At 48.4% G+C, this 12713-nt stretch overlaps 1 protein-coding gene across 1 annotated transcript in view; it reads left to right on the top strand.

The window, feature by feature from the left end:
* The window catches only part of TONSL (tonsoku like, DNA repair protein), a 612770-nt gene that overhangs the window by 122127 nt on the left and 477930 nt on the right, over window positions 1-12713 (top strand). Inside the window, exon 7 of the mRNA XM_069621801.1 lies at window positions 4472-4583. Within this exon, the coding sequence (XP_069477902.1) occupies window positions 4472-4583 (112 nt within the window). The remainder of the gene's footprint in view (window positions 1-4471; window positions 4584-12713) is intronic.

The following is a 12713-nucleotide window of genomic DNA, read 5'->3' on the forward strand; positions in this document are numbered from 1 at the left end:
GCTGGTAGAGAAGGGGACCCTGTCTCTAAATCAGCAATATCAAGGTGGATTGTCAAATGCATCACACTGTGCTACACTCTTGCCAAGATAGATCTACCCTTCACGCCTAGAGCACACTCTACTCAGGGCACAGGGGCTACCATAGCATTCAGGACAAATGTTCCTCTTGATTCCATTTGCAAAGCAGCAACCTGGTGTTCTGTACACACCTTTACACAGCACTATTGCCTAGATACACACTCTAGGTCTGATTCTGAGGTGGGACAAGCGGTGCTAAGACATCTCTTTGCTACTGTTCCTTCACACATCCCACCACCATCTTTGGGTACTGCTCGCTAGTCAACGCACAGCTTGTGATTCTAAGCAGATTCACAAGCATCAGAAGAAATACATTACTGACCATAATAGCATTTCTGAGGATTGTATCTGCTTAGATTCACATGCACCCACCTTCCTCCCCTCGTGGAGTAGAAGGAACATAGACCTCTTACATCTTCTCTCTTATGTACTCACTCACGCTGACTATAAGGCTACCTTACGGCAGAAAAAACGCACCCAGAGGGACATCGATGCGTGAGGGATTTTGGGTACACTACACGTTAGGGATAGTGTTACAGTCACGCCCATGTCGACGTCCTTTTCGATCTTCAAAAGAAAGATGCAATACTCTGCTATTTCCACTAGATGTCGGACTACATGCACAGCATGTGAATCTAAGCAGATACAATCATTAGAAATGCTATTGATATAGCATTCATAACGCGCCTATACACAAGTGTTTCAAGGCAGGACGAGGCAAGGGAGGGGGAACTGATGGAAGACAAACCACGATCCTAGTTGGCCAGGTGTCATTCAGATTACGTAAGTGCATGGGAGGGGGAAGGAGGAAAGTGCGGGGCGTAATGCATGTCATCCTTATTTACTGTAGTTACCCTAGGATAAAGAAATGAATCTCAAAGGAGGACCCTAAGGGTCCCCAGAAACACTGCCCACAAGGAGCTGTGTGCTGCAATAGTAAAATACAGATGCCTATATGAGTTATGGAGGACAAAAGCAATCGGTGTCTGGATGGACCAAAATTGGCTCAAGCTCAATGGCGATAAAACGGAGGTGATGTTGGTGGGTTGCCCTCCCAGCCCCTCACTATGGACCCCCGCATTTTGGCCTGTGTCATTGGGCCCCCTGCCCTTTCCAGTGGACAAAGTGAAGAATTTGGGGGTTATTCTGTCCGCCTCTCTATCCATGTCAAACCAGCTTTCAGCTGTCTGTCAATCCGCCCATCACCAGATTAGGGTACTTAAGAGGGTCCTCCCTATGATCCCGGAAATAATGCGCCCTCCCGTGGTGGCTGCATTAGTCCTTTCACGGTTGGACTATTGCAACTCCCTGTACCTTTCTCAGCCGGTGGGCCTTCTCCAACGACTTCAACGTATGCAGAACCTGGCAGCTAGACTAGCCACTGGTTCTCCTTATGGCGCCCATATCTCGCCAGTGCTCCGCCAACTCCACTGGCTTCCAGTGGCTCAGCGAGTTAAGTTCAAGTCGCTGTGTATTGTCCACCGGGCAATTCAGGGTCTAGGAGCTGAATTCCTTCAAACCAAATTTTTCCGATATATCCCGGAACGTAATCTCCGCTCCTCGACCACCCATCTACTTGTGGTTCCCAGGTACAACCGGGAAAGACTTGGTGGCAGAGCTTTTTCCATTGCTGCGGCCAAGCTGTGGAATACCCTCCCATTGCTACTCAAGTCTACCTCTAATCATCTGGCTTTCAGGAAAGCTCTGAAAACCACTCTATTCTAGTTCTTTGGCTTTTCACTGATTTTCTTGTTCGGTAGCTTCCTCACCAGCGCCATGATGCCTTTGGGCGACCGTGCGCTCTACAAGTCCAGATAACATAACATAACATAACAATGGTCTCCATAGGACAGGTAAAAAACCAAGAATAGAGGGTTACATGTTTTTATGCCGAGGTATTATATACCGAATCACTAATACATCGAAACCTATGCCTTGAAAACCTGAATTATTATTTTATTTTTTATTTTTTGCCCCCCCAAACCCTTGTTTCCGACCCCTAAAAACCCATCCCAACTGTTTCCCAAAAAGAATTAACCCTTTACCCCACCATAACTATATGCGATATAACGGTTTTCAAGGTATATGTTTAGATATATAAGTGATTCGGTATATCATTTTCGATACAAAGACAGTATACTGAATAGCGTTCCAAAAGACAGAGCCCATAAGAATGAATGAGCGGAAAAAGGCACCACTCATTCAGGATTTCAGAAAAGGGTCCAGAAGTCCAGTAAAAGGTTCTGGGGGTCTCGCAAGGCGAGGGGAAGAAGCATAACAATTATAAATCTCCCTAACACCTCTATTGTTCAAAAAGGGGCAAAGTCAATTTCTACCAAAATACTCTACATTAATATGTTGGAGCGGGTAGAACATTTCATTTAGATTTTTTGTAAGAAAAATAAATGTTTCCACTTGTTCAGCTAATTTCTTTTTAATTATCATGAAATGTGATCTTCCTGTTTCTTTGTAGAATCACCCACTCAAAATCATCGTAATCGTGGCGTACCCCCCAAAAACGTTTAACAGGAGGAGCCTTTTCCACCTTATTTTTTATGCAACTTTTATGTTTTCTCATTCTTGTTTTGCATTTTCTTATAATTTGACCTATGTATGTTTTGTTACAGGGGCAGGTGATAATTGAAATCACACCAGTACTTTCACAGTTTGTGTGGTGCTTCAATTCCCACAAATTATTCAAGCCAGCGTCAACTTCCAAATTCCTTTTAATGTGCTTATGCATTCTATATTTGCTGCACGGTGGTGTCCAATCACAGGTTGGAGACCCCATGTGTCGAGTACTGTCTGATCCCTGTTAGCCTGTGGCCGGATATCATTCCACATTACATGGTTTTTAATAGTAGTGCTTTTCTTGCTTGGAGAGGAAACTCCAATTTTACATGATGTTTAAAAATGTTCCAGTTGTTTATAATCCGCTTGATTTTTCTATGAACAATTAGTAACTGCATTAACAACTAGCTCACTGCCTTTCTCTTGATTGACCTTAGGCTCTTGAAGGGCATCCATGTGGATATTATATGCTGTTTTAGCTGAACGTTTGACCATTTGCGGAGGTATCCTGTGCATCAACCCACTATTTGGTGCTCTCTCAGGCGGATGTGTAAATCTTGCAACTAAGCTCTTAGTTGGACTTCAGAAAAACGGTCCTAACAATGGTTATCACAAGTGAAGACAAACACAAAAGTTGCAAGGTTCAAGAGCGTTTATTTTTCGTGCTCTGAAACACTTGTGTACGAGCGAGATATGATATTTTATTTATAACAAGGGTTGGAAAAACCTCCTATCTGGCACTATATCTAAAGATGGGAGCACGCTCTACCATCAAATAATAAATAACACAGTCCTAGTCATGTCTGTCAAAATAAAGTGGCCTGTACTAAATAAACCTTTGGCCTGCCCTTACGCTATTACAATAAATGGGTGCACGGAAAGTAAAATCAGTGTTATAACAAAGGATCAAGATGGCCGAGTCAGCTCTCTCCCCGACGTTGGACAACACAGAGTAAGTCGGTCCCCGTAGACAGGATGACGCACTCTGGCTCAGGTTCTCAAAACAAAGGCAGTTCAAAACGTGGATAGAGGCCGTCTAAGGTCAATCAATAGAAAGGCAGTGAGCTAGTGTTTGTTAATGCAGTTACTAATTGGTCATAGAAAATCAAGCGGATTATAAACAACTGGAACATTTTTAAACATCATGTAAAATTGGAGTTTCCTCTCCAAGCAAGAAAAGCACTACTATTAGCTCCCTAGTCCCCTTGCGGGACCCGCAAAGGACGTCTGGTCTGACCAGGAGTCCTTACCGGGTCCCGCAACGGGACCTCGTAAGGACGTCTGGTCTGACCAGGCATCCTTACCGGGTCCCGCAAGGGGACCTCGTAATGGGGCAGCCCGTAATGAAGGGTGCCAGTCCCGTACCGGCACCCTTCATTATGGGAGTGCCTATGTTATAATGAAGCCCATAGTGTTACTTTGGACCATATGTATATTACAATTTCATTGTACTGATTCTACAGCCCTCTCTCCCTCCTAAAATAAGCCTGGCTGCTCTGTCTACGCTACCATTTACTCAGGTGGTACAGACTATACTAAGAGTGGAGTCTTGTACTGCCTCAGTTGAATGGTTTTACTTAGCCCTTAGTTGGACTTCAGAAAAACTGTACTTATAACCATGGCTTCCTTACATAGGCCATGTCTGTTTCAAGTAGATGTATTGAAGGGGGATGATCCCCAGTGTCTGTTACAATCTGAAATCCATTCATTGGTAGGAAATGTCTTCCTTATTCTGAGGGAGGTTCATTGCATAAAGGGAACTTCCCAGTACATGATTGCTTTTCAGGATAACTGTGTGACTGGGTGTGTTGCTTTCTTTCAGGTACTGCTAAGCTTGGGGGATTTTGTAGCTGCTAAGCGATCTCTGAAGAAGGCGTACAGACTAGGGTTGCAACCAGCGGAGCGAGAGGGTGTGCGCAGGAATCTGAAATACGGTGAGCCTTTCCTGAAAATGTCAGTCCCTTACCAGCCCAATGTTGTCCTCAAACAATGGTTAACAGATGAGCATTTGGTGGGTTCATCTTTGATAGTTTATTATATGTTTGGCAGCTTAATAATCTAAATTGAATGGTGTAAGGGGAGGTCATGCTAATGCTTTGCAGTATAAATATCTGGTCTGTATAACCCTCAAAATGCTGTAGGCATTTCACTTTCAAATCCTTGGATGACAGCATGGAATATTTTTTGAGCGATGATTAAAAGTGTGTTGAATTTGGCCTGCACATAAAATGGAGGGTATGGTATCTCTGCCCCTCCTTGTGTGTGTGTGTGTGCTGGTTCCCTTCTTTCTGGGAGTGTTCTTCGCCCCAAGCCGTTGTCCCCCTAGACCCTGGTTACAGATTTTAAAATGATGTTGATCTCCCACCTTAAAGTGTGCTAAGCTATTCCCCTATAATGTTCGGATTGTTTTTATGGTTCCCTTCTGATGTCCTCGTCTATAGCCCCATCTGTGTCAGAGTTTCCAAATGTGCCCCAGAGATGCTAAGCTTCTGGCGATTAGGATGCCCCAAAGACTCCATGTTCCTGTGCACATTTCTTCACCTAGCTGGCTTTGCGGAGTACTCTTTTTGGATGCATCCTTTTACAGTGGGGTACAGCTTGCGGTTTCCAGGGGATGCCCCTATTGGGAAGCAGAAGGATAGGAATCACCAGTTGGCGCTAGCCATACTACAAGGGTCTTACGGCTCCTCCAGAGTTTCTGGGAGCGGTTCTGGGTCCTCTCCTCATCCTAGATTTACTAAGGATCTGCTCAGTATTCATGATGAGAAGAATAACATTGTAGATTGGCTTACAACCTTTGCGTATGCTTCTGGGGTCCAAGAAGCGGGTGAGTCTGACAAGGTTGCATGGTTGCACAGCAGACTGCCCCATTCTGGCCCAGTGGTATATGATCTGAAGTAGTTTTTAGTTTTACTGGCATCCTGGGAACCTAGAGTTGCTGAGATTTATGCTGCTATACCTTATAATACCAAACATTACTTTAAGGATAGTGTGCTGGTAGATGGTTGTTAGGGAGTTTTACTAAAGTCCACCTATGGTAGGACTTTAGAAAACTCTCCTTTTAGTGTATAGGTCTACCAACCTTTAGTATATGCCTGAAATACCCATAAGGTTTGGTCGCAATAGCTCAGTAGCCAGACTTAGGGCCTCATCACGACTTTGGCGGGAATGCGGCGGATTATCCGCCGGACGTTATTAGCGCTAACGCCAAGACCCCCGGCAGATAATCCGCTAGATCACGAGTTATCGTGCACGCGCCCCGGTCCATGGCGTTAGCGCGAACCTTTAAATCCGGCGCACCGTGCGCTACTGCCATGTCGCGCTCATAGGCTGAGATACACCACGAGGAGCTGCAGCAGCGCAAAACAAGTGGCCAGCGCAGAGCCCAAATATGGTGAACCATCAGTCAAAGGGTCAGTGCTGTGGGGCGCGTGCCCCGGGATGGGGAGGATTGCCGCAAGCGCCTGAACGACCTGCGCATGCGAGTGCGTGGCATCCTGTCGCAGCACAGGAGTGCAAGCAGGGCCACTGGCGGCGGCCCACCCCCACCCCCACACCTTGGGAGGAGAAAATGACAGCCCTGATAGATGTTGGCACCATCGAGGGCATTGGTGGAGCGGAGGCAGGCACTGGCATCGACCCAACTGCAGGTGAGTCCCATCCCCAAATACATGCAGCTGAAAGTACCACACATGCAGACCCTGAGTGAATGAATGCGAAGACATGTGTCTGAGGTACTGCATACACCCATAAGTGAGGCCTACATCCATAGAACGGTAGTGCTGCCTAGACGCCTCTGTACGTGCAGTGCATGAATGACAGGGGCAGGGGATAGACTGCATAGCCATAGGACAGCTACGTAGAGTTGGAGTGTGCATGAATACACCCCCAAAACCCAGTGCGCAGTGCACCCCAACCACGCATGCAATCTTGTCACTCCGACATTCCCATGCAGTGTACCCCCATACACATTCACAACAAGCACCACATGGCGACTGAACAGAATGCAAGTAGAATGCGTGATTGTTACTGTCTTCAATCACACTTGTTGGCATGACCTGCATCACACAAATATATGTAGCATTGAACTGAAACCACACCCTATGTACCCCACAGGCACACGTCGATCCCAACAGGACGAAGATGATGGGGAGGAGGCCACACCAACACAGCGCCCACAGCAGCGCGCCTCCACCAGCACCCCACAAAGAGGCCGCACCGAAGGGAGACGACCCAGGCCAACACCCACTTCACCCCAACGCAGCAGCCACATGGCCGCAGGGAGGCGACCGCCAGCTCGCCCCAAGCCACCAGTCACAGCCCTGATGCTGAGGGAGAGGTCTGCATCGGAGCCCGACGTGGGAGCAACACCTCCACGTGGCCATCATGCCGTAGGACAACACTCTCCCGGAAGCAGTGAGGCTGAAGGGATGATCACACCCCAGGAAGCCCAAGACCAGGCACACAGCATGCAGGAAGTCGACATGTGCATGTGCTTCGTGTCTGCACACCCCAGCCGGACGTGGACCCGCCATCATATGGGAGCCCAGAAGACCGGCACTCTGAGCCAGCCAGTCCAGGCTGGCGCCATGTCGCCATGCAGCCCTCCCTCCCCCCCTGACAGCACACAAGTCGCAGGCCACCACGTGACACACCAGGGGAGCCCTTCGTCACTGGAGCAGCAGTGATGGGCCGACTCGACATCATTGAGGCCAAACAGGCCAGGGTAGAATCTATGGCCAAGGTGCAGAGCTGGCACATCGAGGCTGTCAGTTCATCAATAAGGCATGGGTGCAAGTACATAGCGCGGGACAATGCGCGTACACGGCGAGTTGTTGAACAATGTACCGCTGCCCTGACAGGCTTCGGCCAACGAGTGAGGGAGTTGACGGAGGCAGTCTCAGCACTTGCTGAACAGACACAGGAAGGAAACAACCTCATGCGACAGCACTTGATGGCCACCGCTTCAGTCCCTTCGACATCGACCACACCCACGGAGGGTTCCCTAGAGCCATCTCCTAGGTGCCGGTCTATGCGCCACCTAAGGGCACGCACACCAGAGGGGCTCGGAAAAGGAAAGCGCCCGCGACCATCCTAGTGGTGCATGGCATCGTTGTTGGTGCCCTGATGAGACACATGTGCCTATCTGCACAGTTGGGGGTAGTTTACTGGGGGGGGAGAGGGGTTAGTGTGCTGGGTGTTCACTGCGGGGACGGGGGTTTGTTGGATGGTAAATAAATAACGTTAGAAAATTCACAATGCATGGACAGTAGTGATTGTTACTGATGCAATTCAATGTTGAAGTGACATATTCTCCAATTTACCCATTACCCATTTCTAAAAGAATCCATCAATCAATCCCTGTCTGGCCAACCTCCGCTCCCTCAGCCTAATCCTCTGTGCATGTGCAACACCTTCTGGCACTTCAACGCTCTCACTCCCGTCCTCGGGTGGCTGCCCATGAGCATCAGGGGGCAGTGTCAAATTTCTGCGACAGCAGATGTTGTGCAGCATGGCACATGTCAGTACAATTTTGCCAACTTTTTCTGGTGCATACATCAATGCCCCTCCCGTGCGGTCGCGGCACCGGATGCGTGCCTTCAGCAGTCCAAATGCCCTCTCCACGCAGATCCGTGTACGGGCATGGGCAAGGTTGTATGCCCGCTCAGCCGCCGCGTGTGGGTGACACACAGGGGTCATGAGCCACGTGTACTGGGGATATCCAGAATCACCTGCAGGGGACAGAAAGCCGGTATGGGGACAAGGTAAGTCCAGTGGGTGTACATAGCTCTGTAATCGGTGTCATTTTGCCATTTTAGCATTTGACCTATAACATTGTGGAGTGTGTTGTCCTACGGGCACGATTGAATCATTGGGGTACTCTCCACTTGGTACGCATAGGTTTCTGTATGTAACAGTACTCATTTACTTGTCGCAGGATAAGGGGGCCCTTCCATCTACTTCTGCATGACAGAAGTGGCTGCCTCATGTGTCATTGCAAACCCATTTGGCTAATGTTGCATTTGCTGGTCGTCACTATTCTGTACTGTTTTCCATGTATTTCCCTGGCCATTTGGGGGACAGTGTTTGTGGGATGTACATTGTCATTACTCGGCCTACTTATGTGTGGTGCATTTGTGGGTGTGCCAGTTTATGGTTTGGAATTCCATTACTGTAGGGTGGGCAGGGTGGGATTTCTGTACTGTCAGTGTTGGGAGCCATGGTGCCACTCACACAGGAGGCTTAATTGTGGTGGGGCTTCCATATGTCACTGTGCTGCCACATGTCTTACATCCTGCATGGGTGTGTTCTGCTGTGTTGGACATGTCCAAGGTTTATCGTGCAAGGTGCTTAAATGTGAATGCTGCAGTGATGCTGCTGCCTATTGGGAATAATGGATTCTGTGACAGGCACCATCTGTTGTGGATTGACATTCTTTATGGTATACATTTGTACTCACCCAGTAGCCATGTGTTTTGGCCTCAATGTCTTTCCATGTATGCCGGCAGGGTACTGTTGTGCAGGACCATGGAGTCGTGGGTGGATCCTGGGTAGCGGGCACAGCAGTGGCTGAAGGTGAGGTCAGGGCCACATGTCATCTGCACATTGAGGGAATGGTACTGTTTCCGGTTTCTGTAGGCAGCCTCATGTGCCTGGGGTGGTACAAGTGCCACATGTGTGCAGTCCAGGGCTGCTATTACATTCGGGACTTGGGCAATGGCATAGAATTGACCCTTAAGCTGGTGCACCTGTGCCTGTGTGGCTGGCAATGCAATGTGTTCGTTCACATGATTCAACAGTGCATCAAGCACCTGTCCCAGCATGGCACTGGATGTGGACTGGGCCATTCCATGCATCATGGCAACGGTATGTTGGTAGCTGCCAGTCCCAAGAAATTGAAGCACAGACACGAGCTTCACTAGGGGAGGTACTGCAATGCTGGTGGCTATGCGGCTGCCAATGTCACCCTGGATTGTGTCCAGCAACTGGGTGATGGTTGCCCTGTCCAGCCGATATTCTGTCACCAACTGACCATCAGTCAGGGTCCAGGGTGTTGGCCTGACCCTGGGGATGGCTAGCCGCCTTGCTGGTGCTGCTCTCCTCCTCCTTCTCATCCCCACTGCCCCCTGCACTCCCAGGGCCCTGGCCTGGTTCGCTGGCCTCTGTAGCTCCAGGCGCAGCAGGTAGAAGTCAACATCAAGGCTCCCGGCTCCAAATGGCAGCATGGTGTTGGGGAGGGTGTGTTGTGCATGGGTGGCTCCTTTTGTAGGCCTCTGATTTGCAGTGGTCCCACCTGGGCCTTATTGCTGTCTCCTCCCTGCTCCTGCTGGTGTAATGGTGTTGGGGAGGGTGTGTTGTACATGGGTGGCTCCTTTGTAGGCCTCTGATTTGCAGTGGTTCCACCTGGGCCCTTATTGCTATCTCCTCCCTGCTCCTGCTGGTGTAACGGTGTTGGGGAGGGTGTGTTGTGCATGGGTGGCTCCTTTGTAGGCCTCTGATTTGCAGTGGTTCCACATTGCTGTGGCCTGTGTTCTGTTAACTCCAGCTTTTTGCTGGAGGTATTTTACGCCGGACTCGTGATTGCTGATGTTTTAGCGCGACTGGTTCCTGGCGCTGTTATGGCCGGCGCTTGTACAGCCGGCTGTAATGGCGCCAGCGGTATTTGGACACGTGATCCGACGGACCCTTAAAATCGGCGCGAATAGCGTTAGCACCGATTTTAAGGGTTACCGCCGAAGTCGTGATGAGGCCCTAAGTCTAGGAGGGAAGAAGGGCTGTAGTAGAGTACAAAGACTGTTGAGCACACAAGCAGTCAAGAAGACACTTACACACTTGCAGTTGTATTTAAAATTATTTATTTTACATACTAGGCAATATTAAGTTCACTTGTCAATTCAGGTAGGAGACATTGTATACATCTATACAGTAAGACGATGCATTTGTAACTCAATTCAATAGTAGGCCTTACATTGGAATTCAGGCAACGGAAAGAGTTTCTTCAAGTTAGCAAAAGCATTCATTAACCTACAATCCCTGAAGGATAATACTGGTAGGTAAAATTACTTTATACACTGTGATGAATCTGAGGATGACGCCCCTTCTTCCCTGGGGTTGGGGGGGGGCAAATCCTTCTCCATGGGGCTAGGGCGGTGCGTCCACAGTGCAATAATCCACCTGGAGGTGTTGCACCGATGGAGGATCACATGGGGGAGGTACCCCCTTTTGGGATTAGGGTTGCCACTGCATTAATACCCCTAAACCCTGCTTCAATATTGACTCCTACCCTCCCTCCTTGGGATATAGCCCATATCTATTATTGTTAACCTAGTCAATCTAATATACTTGACAGGCTATAAACCTTAGATTATACAGAACGTTTCACATCTGACTATACTGAGAAGAAGATGATCAGGAGCCCAAAGATCACAACGAAGAAACAAAACGAACCTTCTAGCTTCTTAAGGACTGAGAAGTGGAAGATGATCAGGAGTCCAAGGATCACTATCGGGGAAGCAGAATGAGCGCTCTAGTTTTTCAGCCAAAGTGATTGGTCCAGAGGAACTCCCTTTTCCAGTGTGGGAGTTTAAACACGGAACAGCTGACTTGATGACGGAGTTCGAGCCTCCGAGGAGGAAGCCGGCAAACAGGGTGGCGGCGAGAAGGGCGAGAGTGAGCTGGAGGGGAGCCGAAAGTGAAGGAAGAGGAGCTGGTGAGCAAGGTCCCAGGATCCTGGACCACTCACGTTGTTGCCATCTGGTATCTCTGGGCTCCCCTAGCACCTGGCGAAGCACCCAGCAGAGCGGACGCACTGTCGGAAAGAAGCAGACGCCAAGGAAGCCGCTGCAGACCGCGAAGAAGCCCCGAACGTGACCAAAGCCTCCAGGGAAGCTGCAGCCACTCTGGAAAGGATAGTACCTTCCAGAGGGAAGCAACCAGGTATGCAGGCTGCCAGAGTAGCACAGGTGGTATGGGTGAGCGAGAGGGCGAAGGCCATAACAGGGTCTCAGATCCTGGAAACCAAGTTCAAGTCTGGAACAGGCATCCATTTCGAAATCATTTAAAAAAACAGAAACCAGTTTGAACACTGAGAGTCTGAGACCCGCACTCATATGAGAAAATGAAAACAAAACAGACCTGCACCCAAAAAGAGACAGTCTATGTTTGAACTGTTGCTTGTCAGAGGAATAGATCAAGCAACAGTGAATGTTACGAGTCTGGGATTCCGTGTCCCTGAGAGGGTGAAGACTTGGCAGGAGAGTGAACCAAGCAATTATATTGTGAGTTGGGGGAACTCGCACCCAGGAGAAAGGACAGTACAAAAAGTTCTGTACTTGGCAAAAGGAGTGTGCCAAGTTGCTAGGAAAAATTGGCAAAGCATATAGAAGATGATATGGTGAATTATCTAATGACATTGTTTTATGCAGTGAGAGGCCCCAAAAGGAGACGAGCACATTGAACATGGAATCTAGGAGAAAGGTTTATAGCCCTTATCTTGGAAATGTATAGTTTTGAACATTTCTTTTATTTCTTCCACTTTTTTACCCAGGAGACTGGGAATTTTCTGTTAGATTAGATCTACAATGTAAGACTACAAAGAGATACTCTAGGGGAAAGGATTATGACTCTAATGTTGGAATCCTGCAGTTTTTTGAACATTTCTTTATTTCTGCCATTTTTACCCAGAGTTTGGGAACTTTTCTGTTTTATTGAACTCACAAAGAGCATCTTTACTTTGCGAAGAGATCATTCTTGCACAGTTAGTTTATGCTATTAGTGTTAGGTACAGAAGTCTGCATTTCGAGACGCAATAGGGACAGACTTTATAATTTGAACATTCTGACAGTTTCATTTCTTTTATTAGTGGCAGAGAGGCATTTTTCCAACCCTTTTTCATATGTTATGTTAAAGGTTCTTATAGCGTGCACTGTCACCACCTGCGTTGCCCCTTAGTGCTCTGGCGGATCTGTAAGGCAAGAGGGCAAGGGGGGTGTAAGTCAGTAGGACTGTGTAGGGGGAAAAAAGAGCAAGGGAGCTGTGATGTGCTGTTGGCAGCTTTAGTTCGG

The sequence above is a fragment of the Ambystoma mexicanum genome, chromosome 5q (assembly GCF_040938575.1).
Source record: "Ambystoma mexicanum isolate Mex_15411 chromosome 5q, UKY_AmexF1_1, whole genome shotgun sequence".
In the NCBI taxonomy this organism is placed as follows: domain Eukaryota; kingdom Metazoa; phylum Chordata; class Amphibia; order Caudata; family Ambystomatidae; genus Ambystoma; species Ambystoma mexicanum.